The sequence below is a fragment of the Falco peregrinus genome, chromosome 2 (genome assembly GCF_023634155.1).
Source record: "Falco peregrinus isolate bFalPer1 chromosome 2, bFalPer1.pri, whole genome shotgun sequence".
Classification (NCBI taxonomy): domain Eukaryota; kingdom Metazoa; phylum Chordata; class Aves; order Falconiformes; family Falconidae; genus Falco; species Falco peregrinus.
In genome coordinates, this window is record NC_073722.1 from 4,406,516 (window position 1) to 4,426,641 (window position 20,126).

General features: G+C 39.9%; 1 protein-coding gene across 7 annotated transcripts in view; it reads left to right on the forward strand.

Annotated features, from left to right (window-relative positions):
- STOX2 (storkhead box 2) overlaps window positions 1-20,126 on the forward strand; it is a 149,190-nt gene that overhangs the window by 115,553 nt on the left and 13,511 nt on the right. For 6 of the 7 annotated variants that reach the window (XR_008745784.1, XM_055795829.1, XM_055795828.1 and 3 more), the window contains one exon: window positions 13,526-13,678. Coding sequence is in view for 6 of the 7 variants with exons in the window: in XM_055795829.1 (XP_055651804.1) it covers window positions 13,526-13,678 (153 nt within the window). In the remaining variant the exon portion in view is untranslated. Of the gene's footprint in view, window positions 1-6,445; window positions 6,580-13,525; window positions 13,679-20,126 lie in introns of all 7 variants that reach the window. The other variant, XM_055795832.1, reaches the window with a different exon arrangement.

Sequence of the window (20,126 nt, forward strand, 5' to 3'; positions counted from 1 at the left end):
TGCCGTGTTCTGATCTCCACAGCTGATCCCCACACAAATGAGACCAAAGGACAGAATATGAAAGTATTTTGAGCCACTGTGGGAAACAGGAGCCACTGTATCTACCCCATGCAGGTAGAGCATAGAGGCAGAATATCCTAATATAGCCGCTTCATGTATTAGGGTGTAAGACATTTTGATTTTATAACCGTGAAAGTACATCTTCTTAAATGTACTCCAGCCATAGTGAAAACTCTGCTTTCCACCACAGGGAAAAAAACCCGACCCAGTAAACTCAACTGCTAAGTCTTTGGAGTGTCTAACCTTTTATTTTTAAAACCACTTTGGCACTATTATAATTGATTCCATGCCTGGCCTTTTCATCGGTTCTTTCCCAGCCAGGAAAAACTGGGCTGTTAAAGGCTGCTGCAGTACCATGGGACTTGTGTTCAGTGTTGCAGGTTCTTATTTTAACCTGAAGTTACTGCCAGTCATGACTATTTGTTTGAGAAGCTGTAATCACTGCAGTATCATCTTTGGGATGAAAATCCTTCCGTGGTTACAGCTGTCAATATAAATGAGAGTGCACTGTGGGTTTGGATTGTATTGCTAATTGTCCCTTCACCTTTCAATATTTTTAGCTGCTGACTGGACTGTTGCTGAATATTTGCTGCAGCTTCCCCAGCCACAATGAAAAATGTATTTTGGCTAAACTGAAGAGGATAGTGAAGAACATGTGTTTAAGGCAGGCTGATTGTTATGTTTCAACAGCCATGTTCTGTGCTTTCAGGAGTTTGTAAAGGAATATTTTTCTCTGCCTTTATAATTCCCACCCTAAAAGAAAACAGCCAGGGTTATCGTTTGTTTTTTTCTTTTGTTTCTTATGTGCTCGCTTTCTTGCCAAATCTCGTCTAGTGTCATTTTTTTTTTAATGCTTCTATCTTCCCTTCATTTACTGTTTGCTGCCAGAAAACAGGCAGGCTTTGTTTTTTGAGGGGGTGGAGTGGTGATGATGTTACTGAAAATTGTAACCAGGAGAACTCTCCGAACCAAATGATAGTTTAGAAAGCCAACGCTGGTTTATTGCAGCACAGGGTGCATGCGGGATCTTTCCTCCTAACACACACACCAAGCTACTCGAGGGTACCCGTTACACACAGCAGAGTGCTTGCATATTCATAGCATATTACATATTCATTTTTGTTCACGAACAGGATTGGATCCAAGTGTCTCGCTTCTGATGCAAATCAGTGCGCATCCTCAGATAGCACTGCTGAAGGTTTTTTACCAGCTGGGCATGCTCCCGAAGTGGGGGTTTGCCCTCTTTTGGGCAGAGGGGCTATTTGAGCTGGAGGTCATGCTCTCCCGTTACTACCATTACCTTTGTCCTGCTCGCAACTGATTTTCTGTGGGTTGCAACACCTTATCGGTTTGTGTCCTCTTGGCCAGAACTTTCTCACTTGGAGGCTTCTTTCTGGGTAATTTAGGTAACGGTGTTCTTTGTTTCCCAAGGTTGACTGGAAGTCCTTTTGTTCATCAGTTTTAACTGCTTGAGAGGGTGGGTCAGTTTGACCTAAACTTTGTGCACATACTTGTTTAACATATTGTTAAACACTAAATCAGAGGTCGGTAATTTGGGAATTTAGGCAACAGTGTAGTCAATGATAATACAGCTTTAACAGTAATCGAATTAATTTAATAGTAACAGTTCTCTGTGCAAAAAACAACCAACCCCAAACCCTCCTCCCCTCCCATACCATGGTCCTAGCTGCAAAACCTGTTAGAAATTTTTCTGCATCATTTAAAAATATCATATAATTCACAATGGGCCATAATTGAAAGAAACTTTTAGTAACCGAATTCTAAAAAGACAATTGTTTTACATACAGGGCTTTTGGGGGACTGAGTTTTGTGGGTGGCTTTGTTTCTTCTGTTAAGACTTGATGGGTTCATTCAAATGCAGTTTACTGGGTTGTATTAGTAAGTGTGGCACGGGGTTCTGTCCTGCATTAGGTAACATTTCAAGTATTGTTTGTTTCTCATTTTAGTTTTTGTGACATTTTAGCATGTGATAAAGTGGAGATGGTTAAAAAATGGATAACAAATAAGAAGAATTGGCTGGTCAAAGATCCTTAGTCATGTCCACAGAGTGAGCTGTTAAAGTGTAATGAGCAAGATCATAGCCTTGGGAGTCAAACCAGGAGTATTTGCTTCAAACTCTTAGTTGCAGGTAGCATAAAAAAGATACCTGGAACCGGCTGTTCAGTTGTGGGGTGATAGTGAACCATAGTTCAGCTGTGAAAAAAAGCAAGTTTAATTCTTACTATGTATAGGGCAGGGTATTTCCACTAAAAGTATGGAAATTTCGATTACCTTGTGCCTGACACAGGTGAGAGGTTAGCTGGAGCACTAGAATATGGTCCAGAATTCTGGTGGTTGCTTTTTAAAGAAAAGTTATGTAAGTTCGAGTAAATGTAGAAGAGTCCTCTAGAAAGATTAAAGGGACAGGAGGGGCAGACATAGGAAAGAGCACTAAGCATATGGGTTTTTTAAAGCCAGTGATGTAAGATCTGAAGGAAGGGAGGTATGTTCTCTGCAAATTGCATTGGGGTATAAGCTGCAGGAGGGGAAAAAAAGGAGTATTTAAGCTCTTAGACAACATTAGCACAAAACCAGATAGGCATTACTTGTTGGGATGTTGCTGAATGTAATACCCTGATCATGTTCCCTCTTGTGTTTTCTTAAGTGATTTCTTAAAGAACCAGGAGATTTGTTCAGGTAAGCCAAGTGGAACTTATTAGCGTACTGCAAATATGTTGTTATTAGTGGAGCACTAATAAGTAAAATTTTTTACAATTAAGAGATTTCATAAAGAAACGTAAGTGTATGTTTGTGTCTTTCTGATGTTCCTTAATCTGGTTTCTTCTGGGGCCACAGTTCATTGGTTGTGTTCCCAGTCTGGTGTTCAGGTGCTTCCTGCTTTGTGAAGTTGGTTCTTGTAGAAGTAACCTTAGTAGTACATGACCATAGTCTCTGCGGCTACAGAGTCTGAATGCAGAGTGCTGATGGCTGCTATTAGCTTCCAAAATTCTGGATCCACTGAAACTGTTACAAGCTAGTCTGAATTTTCTCATGCTCTTGATAACCTTCTTTGTCTTTTGGTAGTGTTCTTTTTTCTAACCTTTTTTGTTACCTCCATTCGAGCATGTTTCTTTTCTTGAATTTTCCTCTGGTGATGGTGAAAAGGCTGTGGCGAGGGAAGGGAATCCCAGGCTCTGGCTTGGGAGAGCTTGAGGATGTATGCAAGCTAATGTGGAGTTTCACAAAGGAGCCTGGGTTCAACTCCAACACAATGCGTGTGTAAAGGAAGAAAATGGGATCTTTACTTCATGTACTTTCTTGGTGTATGAAGGAGATCGATCTCAGGCTACACTGTATTCCGTACTGGTCTATTCACATGCATGTGCATGCATGGAGTCACACAAGGAGAAGTATATGGTGTATTTGTGCTGTACGCTGTCAATAAGGCAGCTTTTGTTTCAGTACCAACTTACGTCGTGCTGGGGGGGGGGTGTAGAATGGAAGAACAGCTGCCTTGATTGGGAAATACATGTGGTATTTTGACTAAGCCTTCTTCCTGTGAGGTCACGCTGCAGTAACATCACTGATGATGGCAGCACTGGTTTATCCATCGACTTCAGCTCTTCTAAACATTCTTATTTACATATTTGCTGCTGGTGGTCTCTCACTTTTGCTCTCTGCCATGCTTGAGGTATTGGGCACTTCTTGCGGTGCTTAATACTGATTAAAGGGCCGTGTGGTGGTGCTGTGAGCTGATGGATTTGAGTAAAGGCATGCCTAGGTGCATGTGCACACAAGACACGTGCACCCTAGGTACTTGTGCATGTTCGGTGCATTCTAAGTGTCTCTAGGGAGGGCATCACATGTGCAAGAGGAATTGTCTCATTCAAAGAGCTTTCTGCCTGTTCAGAGTAGTCAGGCTGGTCCTGTGTACGTAATTCGGGTGCAAGTGCTAGAGAAATTTATTAGAAAGGGTATTTTGGGCTGTGATATTACCTGTATCTTTCTTCTGCCAGTATTTTAACTTTGGCGATAGTAACATGACTACTGCTGCAAGAAATGTGCATGCGTGTGGAAACGGTACTGCATACACAAGCCCAGCTGTTTCGCTTTGCATGACTGTTGTGTAGTGCAAAGGAAAAGCAGATTGGAGCTCTCATTATTTCTTTCAGTAGGTGCCTCTTGTAATTCACTTCTAAGCCCACAGAAATTTTTCTTCTTGGAATTAATTTCGTTGCTGTAAAGTGGGTGTGGGCTTAGCAGACAAACAACCAAGTTTCTGTCCGATGATCCTGGGGGACCCAAACATTGAGAATGCCAAGCTGGATTCATTAGAGGCTTTGTTGCTGATCCTGCAGCCCCAGGGAAGACAAAACTCCTGTAAAGTTGAAGGAAGATTTCCTGGAATGTGGCCTTCAGGGAACACAGAAATTGATGACGGTGTGTATTGCAAAACCACAGTTTTTAAAGTTGAGATTTTTGGCTACTGTGTAACTACAGGTGTAGCAAAGCACCCAGCTTACCTTACACTTGTAAATTAGCCTGTTTATAATACGGCTTTGCTGCATAACTGTTGTCATAGACCTGTAAACTAAAGTGACTTGTTAGTTGTGTAACCCAGCTATTTACTTGCTCTCTTGGAACACTTACATAGACCTATTTTAGGCAGGGTTTGACTGTTTCACTGCCAGGGTAGCTGTCAGACTCAGGCTTGCAGCGTAGGGAGGTGGTGATCTTCGTATTTCAGTCAGTCCTGAACACCTGGTGTGTTCATTTAGGGCAGAACCCAAGCGACCTGCCTGTTCAGCACAGCACAGGTAAGTCCTAAAGTGCTGTGTTTCAGGATTTTATGGATTACGTGCCTACTCTGCTTCAAACTATTTCAGAGTGCTTAGGATATAGGAACCTTTAAATAAGTGCCTCATGGCAGCACTTCTTTTTTTCTTTGCCCCTCCATTTCTGCATATACTGATATGCACATTTTGATGACTCGATCACGACTAGAAATAGTTCTTTTACAGTAAAGGCAATTTTAAATGTTTCCTTCACTTAAAAGAAAATCCTCAAACAACTACAAATGTTTCTCCAAAACAGCAGCATCTGTCTCTCATCACACACTATTTCCTACCTCTTCTTCCGTGTTTTCCTGATGCTTTAGCTTAGCATATCCTTGCCAAGCAAAGGAAAACGTAGCACTGGGAGTGAGATCCTGACACAGTGACCCCGTTCTGAGCATTACCTTCTTTGTCAGTAGCAGCAGAAGCTGAAGCAGTTCTGCTGGCTCTCGGCACTTGGAGCAGTTTGACATTTTCTGTCTGGCATGGTTTCAGGGCTCACTTTGTTATGAGCCCAAATAGTGAATGGGATGATGAAAATTGAGCTTGCAAGAACTTGTCCACTGCTTCTAATTTTTTGATAAACGGTTTGCAGCAGCACAACTTTGATCCAGTGTGCACCAGAGCTGTTTGTTATGTGCAGGTCTGCAGCGTTCTTCAGGACGGACGAAGGAGAGTAAATCTTTCTTTTTAATTGATAGAGTAAAAACTGGTGTCATGGTAAATAGTGAGTAATTTAAGAAAATACTGCTCTGTGCCAGTGTGTGTGCCCGCACGTATGTCTCTGCATTTGTGGCTTTTTGTATTGCAGGGTTGTGTATTCCAGGAAGGTATGTTGGGGTAAATTTTTTGTCTTGACTAGAGGGTTAAAGCTTTATTTGTCTTTGCTAATGCATGTAAATAGCTTTCTTGTCCACTAAATGAGGAGGCTGGCTTGTTATCCTGTACAATGCAGCTGGGCACCGTTCCAGAAGCACAGGCACATAGGCACTTCGTTTCAAAGACAAAGAAGCCAGCGCAGACGTAGGGAGAAACCTGGAATGTTGCGCTGTGGATTTTTTCAGAGCGATGACTCATTTCGGTTCACAAAGGATTCTGGGCAGGGTAGTGAGAAGTCAGGTTGGCTGATCCATTCCTATGACTTCACTTTGCAGAGAGCCAGGGAGAAGAGGAGTGACACTGCAGAATCCTGAGGCACTGCAGTGGAGAGGTGCTTTGCGAAGACTGTGAGTGCCTTCGGAACAGGGGGTGGTGTCAGAACGTGATTCCAGCCATTCCATGAAAATAGGGCAAAAAGAGAGAGATGTTTGCAAAACACTGTGTGGGAATTGATGTTTGTAGTCCCTTTTAGATTCTCCACCTCCCCTGTCATTTCTTAACCGTTTATTTCTTGTGCTTATCAGAGAATTGTGTGAAATAGCATTCCTTTCAGTGGACCTGCATAGATACTGCATTATTTTTTATTTTCTGGAAGCTGCTGTTTCCTGCTTTAAGAGGTGGGTGTTCAGCATATTACTGCCTAAAAGCATGCTTTGTTTTTCTTCTTTCAGGTCCTGTGGCACTGACCTATGCTGCATTCAGCCAGCTTCCACAGTGATATAAAGCCCCAATATGCACATTGTTGTTACATCACAGCTACTCTACATACTTTACTGGAGCATGGAACCGGACTATAAGGGTTCAGGTAAGTCCCCCTTTTTTAACATATTGTGTGCCAGGAATATAGACATGGACATTTAATAAAAGATGCATTTGAAAAACATTGATTGAGGAAATACATTCTAAAGCACACAATATATTAAAAAACCACAGTCCCACCCTCCTCCTTCCCAGGATAAGCAACGCCACCAGTATCTCCTCGACTGAATCCTCTGGGAAAGTTCCGTGCTCCAGCAGAAACTTTTTATGATCATAGTTGTAACACGTGCTGGGATATCACTTTGGATCAGGAGGCAGCTGGCCACAGGACATGGACAAAGAAAAGGAAATTTAAGTCACAGGAAATACACAGGATGAATGCATGTAAGACAATTCTGCTGACTGTGGGCAATTTAGCAGCTGTTTCTGAAAGTCAGTGCCACTTGGTGAACCTGGGGATCATGATTTTAGCTGGGTCTGAACGGTTAAATAGATCAATTTACGTGGTTAAAGTTAATAACTGGCAAGGGATTAGAACCTTGTTCAGAGGCAAGTGTTTGTCATACGGTTGGTCATTATTAAGGTTGCTGTGTTTTCTTCAGGCTGGTTAGAATCGGAGTGGTCACATTGCCAGGTCACATTCTTGAAGTGTTTGTGATTTGTGTCTGCAAGGGAAAGGTACATTTTGAGGTGTGTGCATTTCAGGGTGCAGATGGAGCTTGCTGCTTAGTGAACGTGTGTTAATGCATTTGTCAAGCCTTTGTTTAAGCTGCTCTTAAAGAGGAATAAATGGACAAATCTTGAATGTATTTTTTTTCTTATTGTTATCAGTCCTCTGATGTGTCTAATTGTCTAGTAAACACAACCTGCAGCTTTGTTCGTAAGGTACTCCAGGAAATATAGTTTAAAAGGAGGATTTAGCTATGTCTGAGAGCAGTGCAAGCAACACACCTTCTAATTCTCTTTATTTCAGATTTTGCCTGTAAAGTGTGTTCTTTTCTGTGCTAGTGTGCTAGTGCAGATCCAATGTATTTCAGAGTAATCTGGATAATACATAAAAATATGCATATTCTTCCTGTTCCCTCCCTCCTGTTGTCTAATTAGATGGAAATGTTGTCTGGCTTAAAATGGCAATTATATATCATTGTTGTGAGTTCACATAAGAAAGGTTTTGTTTGCTACATCTGTGTAAGTATTCTGTCATTAGAGTGATTCAGTCCCATTGGGGTTTTGGGGGAGAAAGGGGTCATGTACAACCCAGGCCAGCCATGTAACTTCTTCAGCATCTCTCCTTTCTTGAAGTAAATCTGAGAATGTGCATTTTCTAAAGCAGGCTTTTCACTTACAGTATTCTTGAAAAAAAGTGGTAATATTTTAGACTGAAGAGCCCTCTTTTTGCTCGTAGCGAGTAGTTTTGGTTTTGTTATCTACCTTTTGTTTGAAAAGGACCTTTCTGTAGTTCTTCCCAGAGTGAAATGTGAGTGTTGACCAGAACAGGCTGTTGGCAAGCAATTTTTTGTAGGGGTTTTCTGTTACATCCATCGCTAATCATGAGGTGCCATGAAGTTACTGTACTCTAGTTTGATGTTTTCTGATTAATAATGTAGTTCTCTAAGCAGCAATAGTGAAGTCAGATTTCCCTTGACAAGTGTTTTTTGACTGGATTCTCTACTTGTCTAGTGGGAGGTGGCTATGCCTGAAGCTCTGTGCAGATGGAGCATGCATAGCAAACACTCTGTTGTCTACTGAGGCTCAACTCCCTGGCACATGCATGCGCACAGACTGTGACTGTGCAAGCCTCATTTCCTGTGGAAACCAAGCTAAAAATAATGTTTAAAGTTTGTCTTGATCTGTAGGAAGCAAAAGGTTAAAAAGGTGTTGAGAGTCTGGATGGAGAAGGGAAACTGGGCTTTGGCTTCTGTGTTTTGCAGGACGCAAAATATAATCACAGGGTCTCTTCCCATTTCAGGGAAATAGTGTGTATAAATTCTAATATATTGTGGCTTTGCACTGTAATTCCCTTGATTTTCTTTCACAATGACTGTACTGAATTGGTTCCATTTATAAGTCAAGAGGTGAGTTTTCAAACAATCTTCATGCAAACTTAATGAGACGGGAAGTTTGACTTCCAGGTCACTTATTTCCAGCAGCAGAATCACAAATAAAAATTCTGGCATCAGTATGTAGTTGATAGTTTAATTGCTGATACATGGTGCAGAATATTGTCTATCTCATTTTCTCTCAAGATGGTGGTACCCAGACTTTCAGAGAACAGAGGCTCTACATAAACTGGCACAGGAAAGGTTCTGGCAGGTGTGGGTTCTGGATGTGTCAACTTTCATTCCCAGCTCTGTTACAGACCATCACTTTCTCATCTGCATGTTAAGGATAGTTATGGTTACGTTTTTTGGAACGTTTTGAAATCCACTGAAGAAATGTGCTACGTAAGAGCTAAGTGTTTATTTTACGTGCTACATAATCTTTTGTTCTAAGTAACAATAATTGGGGTTTTTTCCACAGGGTAGGGCTACAGATCCCCAAGGCATAGATGATGACAAATCCCATTCATAGTTTGTTACATGCTTAGACATTTTTTGAAAATTGAGTGCCACTTAAAACAAGAAGTCTGGAAAACTTTTTTGTTTAAATTCTTTAGAGAAAAGGTTGGAAAGACACTGCAGAAACAGAGCTAAAACTATATATATGTGTGTGTGTGTGTGTCATATTTAAACAAAACATGCAGTCAGCTGGTGAAAACTGCTTTTTTGAGCTCCAGTTGTCATTTAATTGGGAACATAAACATGTGAAAGTCAAGGATAGTAATTTGATTTCAAAAGAAAGATGCTTGAGACAAGCATCAGTCAGAGCTAACAGGAGCCATATGCTAGATGTTTTATGTAAGTGATGTGGTCTTCAAAAAAAATTAGAAAAAGCATATTTGATTTTTTTTAAGCAGATCTTTTCTAAAGAAGTTGTAAACCTTCTGTTCAACAGGCTAGACAGTATTTATGTGCATAACTGATGTTGAAATATTAAATCATAGGCGCAAAATATTTTCTGCTGTTGTGCATCAAAGAAGTTTGTTCACTTAACTGTAGCCACAGAGTGCTTGTAATTTCCCAGAGCCATAGGGATAGCTAAGATAAAACTTGGCAAATTAGAGCCTCTCTGAGCGAGAGGGTTTTGGCTTTCTATCAGTAGGTCTGCTGAAAGTTTTACAGATGTGCGCTAGCCTTTTTAAATCAAGAGCCAGTAATTTTCTCCAGCAGACAGCCATGGACAGCAAGCTATGGAGGTAATTCTGGCACAACAGAGGTGAAATAAGAGTTTCCTTGTCAAAATGAAGAAGGTTGAAAAGCATTTAGTGGAAAAGAATAAGGCTTAACTGGCAGTAGTACCTTACGAAACAGAAATAAAAGTTCTCATAAAAACCAATATTTGTTGGCCATTTCTATTGCATTTAAGGCCATTTAAATTATGATTTAATGGAGTATTATAGTAGTTTTTGTAGTTAATTAAACGGTTGTTAAGCTCCCAAATATTTGCAAGCAGGATGTATGTTACCTTAGCATATTAACTGTAGCGTGCTTTGTTAGAGATTGTGTTAACGTTAAGGAACTGATACTGAATGTTTTATATCGATGAGTTATGTGAAGTGTAATTGGTATTTTGGTGGAAACTCTTAGCTTGTTCCTGTTGACGAGCACAGCTGGAAGGGGTCAGACGTGCAGACTGAGTGTTTTGTGCACGCTAACCTAGAAAAGCAATTCCATGCTGGAGGCCTACTTTGAAAGGAAAGCTAGTGCAAATGCAAGGTTACTAAAATCCAGGTAAACTTCCTTAACTTTTACTTAGCCAGTTTTAATTCCCAGTTGGGGGTGACTGAGTTCTTGTCCAAGGATCCCTCTGGGGGCAGCTGGGAGGCTGCAGAGCAAACCTACGTCAGTTAGCAGCACTTGCTAGGCTTCATGTGTAACTCTCCTCCAGTCCCTTTCCCCCATCAGGAAGCTGATTATGATTTTAAGGCCCATTCCTTACATCTTAAATACCATTCTGGTTAGCTGTGAGTGGATCATTCCAGCTGCAAGGGAAAGAAAGAGGTCTCCTCCTGCACTCCCATCCTGCGTAGATGTCAGTGTGAGTACATGGCTGGGAGTAGACATGAAGGATACTCTTGCCAGACAGTGCTTTGTTTTAAGAAATTGCCAGGTCTTTGATGATCTAGATAAAACAAATGAGGAAGTTACTGCCTTTCACCTGGATGCCCTTAAAGCTACTCAGGGAGCCCATGTCGGTGCCTGGTGAAACTGATAAGGTTGAATCTCAAGGAGTGCAATATATGACATTGCACTGAAGTGAACTTAGTAGTGCTCACAAGGATACATACCCATGACACAGATAATCTCTGTGTGAAAGACAGTAATTTCTTAAATTGCTTAGTTAAATCTGTACACTTCTTATAATTTTGATGCTTTTTAGACATTACACTACTCATTAAAGAAACTGTTCTACGTAAAGTGCATGGTGACTGTTGATCAAAGTTGCTAAACTTCTGTGGCTGATTACAAAGATTCATCTATAAACAAGTTTAAAGTTGACAGCAGGTATAATTATTAGTAAATAGTAATATAATAACTATGGTGTTCTTTTCCATTCTCAAATGATGACGGGACAAATGGTGTTTGCTCCCAAGTCATGTGAAAGCTTCTCTCTTATGTTTTCCCTGTAAACTGCCTACAATCTTCTTGATTGCCATTGTCTGTAAAGCACGTGGCAGGAACTTTTCAGGTGTATATGAATAAAAAAGATCCAGAAAAGCTTGTATTTTAAGGGCATTGTTCTGTGGTCAGATAACAAAAAGGAGGATCTTGCGGTGTACTGTGGTGAAGCTGGAGGAATGCTGCTGTGTTGGGATTGCAGCATTGATCTGGTCAGGCCTGATTAAGCAGAAGCAATCAGAAGACAGTATAGCACAAATGTGTATTTTAAATCATTATTGTGTCTTGGGTAATGTGTATCACTGTTGTACAACAGCTTGTACAGCTGGTGTATTGAAAAATATTGCTCATAGGTCTCACTGAAGTGGTTATGCAATTTGCTACTCCCACCAATATTTTTTTTTTCCAAAGTGCTGGGTATAATGCAAGGTTAAATGCATTTTGATAATCAATTTTAGAAATTGCTCTTCCTGTTTAATAGACATAATAGGAATTTAGAATTAATAGGGCAAATAACAGATCCTCTAAATTGTGTAGGAAAGTTTGAATTTGAATTAATTTCCAGTAATTTGATCCCTGATTTAATCACAAGGTATTGCTCTGTGACAGCATAAATAGGGTGATTTTCAAAGCCATTTAGGTGAACCTTAATCCCTGGCTATTGACTGACCTGTAGCCAGAAATGGATTCGTGGTCAAGCACAACTTGTTCTGTCTTTACTCTTTCCCACTGGTAAAGGAAATCTTTTAGCCTGCTGCTTCCTTCTATTTGGGATCGTTGGAGAACTGTTCCTGTTACCGAAAATCGTAACCAGGAGAACTCTCCGAACCAAATGATAGTTTAGAAAGCCAACGCTGGTTTATTGCAGCACAGGGTGCATGCGGGATCTTTCCTCCTAACACACACACCAAGCTACTCGAGGGTACCCGTTACACACAGCAGAGTGCTTGCATATTCATAGCATATTACATATTCATTTTTGTTCACGAACAGGATTGGATCCAAGTGTCTCGCTTCTGATGCAAATCAGTGCGCATCCTCAGATAGCACTGCTGAAGGTTTTTTACCAGCTGGGCATGCTCCCGAAGTGGGGGTTTGCCCTCTTTTGGGCAGAGGGGCTATTTGAGCTGGAGGTCATGCTCTCCCGTTACTACCATTACCTTTGTCCTGCTCGCAACTGATTTTCTGTGGGTTGCAACACCTTATCGGTTTGTGTCCTCTTGGCCAGAACTTTCTCACTTGGAGGCTTCTTTCTGGGTAATTTAGGTAACGGTGTTCTTTGTTTCCCAAGGTTGACTGGAAGTCCTTTTGTTCATCAGTTTTAACTGCTTGAGAGGGTGGGTCAGTTTGACCTAAACTTTGTGCACATACTTGTTTAACATATTGTTAAACACTAAATCAGAGGTCGGTAATTTGAGAGTTAAGGCAGCAACATTACCAGTTCAAGAGGAGGTACAGAGCAGAATCTAAAAGCATTTCTGTACTTACATAAAGTATGTTCAAATGCACGTGTATTTGTGTAGTCAAACTAGTATTACCAAACTGTAATTTTTCCTATAATTTTTAATTTTGAAGCTATTTCAGTGATTTATTTTAAGTATGTATTAATAAAATCTGTTTAAAGGCTATGTGAGAAAAGTTGCAACAAAGTTAATTTTCAGGCCATCCTGGAATCATTAAAACTTCTTTTTTAAAAAATACATGGTCTGTACAAAGACATTTGACTGTATATCCGGGAGAGTTTTATTCAGGCTATGAATCTTTAGGTGTTCAATGCTTTTATGCCTCTAAAGAGTGTCTGTGCTTTAACTTAGCAAAATTTTTCCTGATCTTTGTTTCTATTAATAAAGAATATTCTGTCAAGTGGAAATGGTGGGTGATCCATACCGGTGACCTGTGAAAGGGAAGTGAAATCTCCTCTTTTATGTCCAGAGAAATACATTCAACTATTCTGTGCAGTTACCTAGTAGTATATTCAAGCATGAGGTTTTGCAACCATAAGTGCTAATTTTTTCTCATTTTTCTGAATCTGTCTATTGCACCCTTTGAGAAACTTATGTCTGCATAGTGCATAACTCCCATTTTTCAAAGTTCACCATGTCTAAGTTTTGAAATAAGCTCTTGGATGGTTCTCCATTGTAAGAGTTTTTTCCCTAGCTCAGTATGAAGACTACAGAGCTGTATGCATCTTCTCTGATTGTATCTCTACATCCTTCTTCTGTGAGCAGACTTTTAAACAAAATGCTTCATTGCACATCTGTTGTCTTTTTACAGGTGATGTATCACCCATCAGCATGTCTCCCATCAGTCAGTCACAGTTTATTCCACTTGGGGAAATCCTTTGCCTGGCCATCTCAGCAATGAACTCTGCCCGAAAACAAGTCACACAAGAAGCACTAATGGAGCACCTAACAACCTGCTTCCCAGGTAACTGGACATTAATAAATCATTGGTCAGATGGGTGCATGTCTGTTAAAGAATCTCTACTCCCTACCCAAAAGGTTGCTAATCTTTTTGGCTTTCTTAAAAGAGGGAGTTTCAATGTTGGGTAGTCTGTTTTTCTTCACTCTTCCAGATGGGAATATTTATTAATCCCGAGGTGCTACCCAAAAGTGAAAGGAAGCTGTAGGGTTCTAATCTTACAACGTTTTCTTTGTTTTTAAACATACAGAGAATTGAGTTCTCTTTTACAGGGCTATTCATTTGAGATGCATTTTGCAGGGTTAATTCCTGATTTTTTGTAAATACTAAAAAAATTACTTGAGGTACTAAGCAGCGAACTATATTGACCTGTTTCATTTTTTCAGGCTGGTATCAGAATAAGCTTGTTTGTGATTTTTCTCATAAAATAACCTTCTTTATCATCGTAGTCAAAAGAGTTTTAAGACTTCTTTAGTTGTTACAGAGAACAAAAGCGTATGTCACAGCCAGAGTAGACGTATTCCACCTTGTGGCTTTCAAGCCAGTTGTAAACTAACTTGTGAAAGCTCTGTTGACATCGGTCAACCAGTTCAAGTGTCATCATCCAGTCTCAATCTCCACAGAGATAACCTCATGGAGGTCTCTGTGTAGAGCACTCTCTTAAAGAGCAGGTTTCCCACATACTGCACGTCTTCCTCCTAGAACAGGCTCTCAAAACTGGTGTGGCCTGATGCAAGTAGTAGAGTCCAATGATGATGATATGCCTGTTTCATGGAGAGGTTATATTTAAACTGAAAGGATGTTGTCAGCCTGGTTTCCAGGGGTTTTCAGAGCCTTCTTGGATGCAGCTGTGGCTTTTGGTTTCTGTACTGCCCTTTCTTGAAAAAAATTTTAAATCGATTTATTTATTTTAACTTGACAACTCACTCCACAACCAAAAGGTTTGGAGAACCAGATACACTTGCTGTGTTCATAAATGCTGGTGTACTGTTCAGAAGATACTCTTTCCAGCATTTGATAATATTTATTAAATGGTAAAATAAAAATATCTTGGCTTAGAGATACTGTAACATTAAAAAAAAAAAAAAAAGGAAACCTATATTAAGAATGTACTCTTTAATATGCTGCTTCCATAGTGGCACTCTGTATCTGGAGTTGGTGAACCATGCAAAATGCATCTTGTAGAAACATCTAAAAGTGTGGTGTGAAAGCGTTGGGCAGAGCTTTACTGCTTAAGAGAGCACAACTTTTTCACTTCTGCTTTGCATGCTCCTGGGCAAGATATTTAACGCTTCTGTGCCTGAGTTTACAATTTTCTAAACTAGTTGAGAAACTTCTCTATTGTACCTCTTTTACAGCTGTGAAAAGCAGCTAATTAAAAATGTTTCAGTAGGAAAACTACTGATTCATCTGTCTCATCTAGGCAGCCTAACCATAGCCATGTTTTGATATCTTACAGTATTTTTGCTTACATTTCAGAGCACGAGTTACTTAAAGCCTCGAAGGTTATAGGGATTTTGCTGTAACTGGTACTAAATTCTGAGATTTTAAAGTAAAATTCTGGATTGAGGGCTGCGTTTGGAATAAACAGTTCTGTCTGACATTTAATAATTACACTTTGGGAAAAAATACTGCAAGTATATTTTGTAAATGCTGGCTTTCTGTCCCAATTTGTGGTTTTGTTTATTAGAGTTGGGTTTTTTTTCCAGTATACTTGGCTAATTTTGGAGATAGTAATAGAAGTTGTAAGAGTAGAATGCAAAAAAGGCAAAGTTCACAATTATAATTCCAGTTTAATGTGTTTTGATTATTTTTGGCCAAGTTGTGTTTTCTATATAACTATATACTAGAAGAATTCCACAGATTGCAAGTATTTTTCCAATTATTCTATCTGTTTTTATATAAATATTATTGTGTGATGGAAATGATAATTTATTGATGGCATCCCTTGGGTTTCCTGTAAGCATGATTATCAGTTGACTTGGTGTGTTGTTCTATTCTTGCTAGACAGAACCATACATCAAAAATAATTCAACAGGCTGGATTATTTTGTAGACTTTGCTCGGAAGAAGCCTGAGGCAAGTTAGCACACAGTCTCTTGCTGCCTTTTTTTTACCACTAGCCATGAACGTGTGTGTGTTACTGAAGTCTGAGTTTAAAAAAAGGAGAGCCTTTTTTTCCTACCTCACTTCCCAAAACGTAAAGAAAATTACTGGGGGGGCAGCGGGGAATAATCCATCTTTTGTTCAGATTTTTTCCCTCTCTAGGAAAATGCCTTTCTCTCACATAGCAAAAATACATGTTCTCTCAGTGTGTGAGGATTATCCAAAATTTTGTCCTTTCCAATAAACAGAACCTCTTCTTGTGCTGAATGATTATTTTTCCTTTGTCTGCTCAAACTTTCTCATAAATCAGCTGTGGCTTTTTGAGCCCTTGTATTCACTTTAGCTATTTTAAAATACCTGATGTCCTCCCATGTTCTGATACTTTATTTTTCCTAATTAGGTGCTGATGCGCTGAGAGGGAAGAGAGCATTACCATTGTAGATGTATCTCGTTGTCACGTAACCTCTCTTTATCTCACCCTGTAGCAGCACTTGTCTGCCTATGTTGTTTTGTGTTTTGATGAACAGATGCTTCACTGCATTTCATGGCATGTATAGATTTCCTAAAACCCCAGATGCTATTCTCAAACAGCCTAAGAATAATAAACCTTTTTCCTCAGTACAGGGTCTTACACTTGCAGGCTAGCCCTCCAGTTTGCTGAGCCATTGTGCAGGCATAAATCTGGGCCATGGCTCTATCTGAAATAAGGTATGCTAATTATTTATAACATCACATAGCAACCACTCCACATCCTTAACTAGTATTTCATGAGCCAATCAGAGTATTTCTTTTATCCCTTGTTAAGCCTTGGCATCAGCTCAGGAGAAAATAATTTTAGCAGATTTAACACCATTTAAATACTACTTCAGATGTATTTTTCATGAGTTTATTGAAAAAGTTTGTAATGATAATGCACTTCTTATTTGTGGCTTTTGTTATTTGTCAGGTTTTTAAAAGAGCAAGAGGGCTCCTGCTGCACGTGCTCCCATTATTCTAACTTAGAATTAAACAATGAGATGTTTGTATGGTCCCACTTTGTAATTTATTGATCGTGGTTTAAATCCTGTACATTAAATGTAAATCTTCAAAATCCAGTATAAGGAGCTAAGAATATAACCTCTGTTCCTGTGTTTGGCAGCCAGACCCTCTTATCTGTATGAACCTGGCTGAAGAAAACATCAAGCCTTAGTCTATGCTGCTTTTAGTAAGGATTTTTTTTCTTTTTTTTCCCCTCCCCCTTGATTTTGTCCATGTACTTACTAAAATAATTTTAAGGTGTTCAAAATTTCAGTGTAGAAAATACATGTGTGTTGGACTAGGTTGCTTTTGAAACAAAGTTTACTGAAAGCTGGCAAATTCCTCTGACATTCACTTTCATAACTGTTCACTCTTTAAATATGTGAAATGTCTGTGTAGCACTTAAGTGTCTTAGATTAACTGAGTTCACTCTAGGTCAGTGTTCTTTGTGAGCAGCAAACAAGACATAATCTTCTGTCTGGAAGCTCAGTGGATGGCATAGTAGACTCTCTTGAGATGCAGAAAATGTACATGTCTGATGATGCAGTGTCCAGACAGTTTCTGCTTTTGAATTATTAAACCACTACATAATCTTAAATTTAACACCACTGCTGTCATGCAGTATTTTATATGCTAGAGCCTCTAAACTACTGGTTTTTTTCCTCTTGTTCCTGTTTAATGGAGGAGGGGAGACCATAAGGAGATTTCTGAATGCAGTGGGGTAAGTTACATATAGATATGATGTGGGCAGGTTGCTCTAAAGAGAAAAGGCTTGAGAAAGCTGGGAAATGTGTGTTTAAATAGCAACAATAGGAGCCAGAGTAGTGTCATTGCTCCCGTCCATCAGGCGGGAAAGCCTAATGTAGCTTTGGATCTGTTTGTACTTTTGTGAGTATCTGAAAGAGATCTGAACAAAACCCATAGCTGGCATTAGCTGGCAATGCTGAGCTCCAAAGATCTGCATCCGCCATCATCACTGCTGGCTTAGTGAACCAGAGGGATCTACCGTACGCTGGGAGTGATAAAAGTGATAGTCTCCAGCTCCAGAGAAGGCGGCTGACAATTAACTTTACAGCTTCATTGACTGCCCAGGCACGCTATTATTTTATTTTTTTCTTGGTGTTTATCTGCACATTCCCTATTCACAGGACTTAATCAATGAATGTGACTACTGTGCATCCGGTGTTTAGAGACTCATTTACCCAACACATTTCAGTCATTATGGTTTACTGGGTGAAAAATACATACTATTGTTTTTCCCATGTATTTGGAGCGCATTTTTGCCTAAGTCAGTGTAAAACGTCAGAAGATCTATTTCAGTTTCTTTTCCTAACTTTCCTGTAAACTCCCAGGAGAATGCTTTCCTCTCTTTTCTGTTCCAATGTTTTTGAAACAGTATGTTAGGAAAAGTCTTTAAGTAAAATAAGGATGAAGAACCAACCGAGTTCTTGCAGACGAAGATAGGTGTGCGTTGAGGTATTTACGTGTAAGCTCGTGGAAAATGCAATGGATTGGTCAGGTTGTTTATGTAGAGGCAGGAAGAGAGGCTGGCTGCAGCACAGCAAATGCATCTCAGTTGGACCAGGATTGGATCATGCAGTGCATTTTCAACACAGGATGGAGAAGCACATGAGCTTGAGTTTGGCGTCATCCACTACTTGTAGTGGTGCAAGGCATAATGTAAAAGGGGTGGTGTACAAGCAGACATAGCAACTCCACCGCAGGAAGGAAGAGGTTAGATGATGACCACTGGTTGTTGCAGGAATTAAAATCACTCTTTGTGTTCCTGTGCTTTACTGAAAGATCATGTGGAGGGCAGCCTGCTCTCCAGTTGCCTCTGCCTCACAATCCTGGGGAAGCTCAGCATATTGTTTCCTTCAGTCCAGAGATACTTAGGACTCTGGGCTAGGGAGGGGTAGTCCTTTTTTTCCACAGCACTCCAGATTTCTGCCTTTCCCATCTGTTGCTATTTCTGACATGCTTGCTCATGCAGCAATTCAGGAGGTCTTCGTTACTCTCTAGGACACCCACGTGAAAAGGGGATAAAATGCATATTCATGATTCTTCATTTATTCATGATTCTTTCATTTGCATATTCTTTCCAATTTTCAAGTCTCATTTATTCTCTCAAATTTTATCTTTTCTTTACCTCCTTTACTTACTGTGTCTGGACGGGCCCCAGTCTTTCAGCTCTGTGGACTATGCATGAAATACATTTACTGCCCCCGTGTACTTCATCCCTGACACCTTCTCTGTTGTAACTGCTTTCACTCATGTGTCCGTGTTATTCCTAACACTCTGCTGTTTCCATAGCAAGATTTTTAGTTACAGATGCTACTGGATGTGAGCGGTACGGTCATGTCTCTAAATTCAAACAGCATTCAAAACTAGACATAAGAATACTTACTATGTTGCCTGCAACCCAGTAGCAAGGAAGAGTGTGAGTCAAGGAGTTGGTACAACTTCTCTGTTCCTTGTCGCTAGTCTTCTGACGGGGTGTTGGGCATAGTGCCAGAACCCTTGCTGTCATCTTCATGTTTGCTAACACAAGGAGATCAGTGAGCTTGCAGGCTTCAGCATTTGACATGTGGGAGAAGAGTTGGTGACCAGACACTATATGCTACTGAAGATACTGTGTTTGTGGCAGGTACACCTGGTTGAGATTTTTACTCGAAGTATTTTTGTAAAAAGCATATACTTTGCTGAAATGTTTTTGCATGCGTGATTCCATGGGATTTCTGCTCTTGAAAATAGTCAGAGATTGACTTGACAAGGCCCTGACCAACCTGATCTAAGCTGGCCTGGCTATGAGTAGGGGTGTTGACCAGATGACTTAAGGATGTCCCTTCCAACCTAAGGTACTCTCTGATAATTATTTTTTTTTCCTAAATCAGTTTTGTTGAAAAGCAAACTAAGGCCCTGAGTAAACAAAATTAACTTTTTTAGTTCAAAATAGACCATCCAAACTTTTGAAAAAAAATCTCTAGTTTTAAAAATGTAAACCAGGTCAGTACCAAGCATTAAGTTAAAAGTAAAATACATTTTAGTTCAAAAAAATGTATTGATTGAAGATAGCTATTTCCACTGAAAATTTTGAAGGATTTTTATTTCTTATTCAGCATAAGCAGATTTTTTTACACTAGCTTGTGAACTAAATTTCTTGTTTCCTTATTTCTGGGTGGAACTTATTCCTATGCACAGCATGCTAACTTGGGATTTTGTCTAATAAAGTATTGAAGACTTGGTCCTGCACCACTGAACCCAGCAGGAGTACTGGCAGTGAGAAGGACCGTGCTCACAATGCCAAGTCCAACATGTGGCTACTGTGGCAT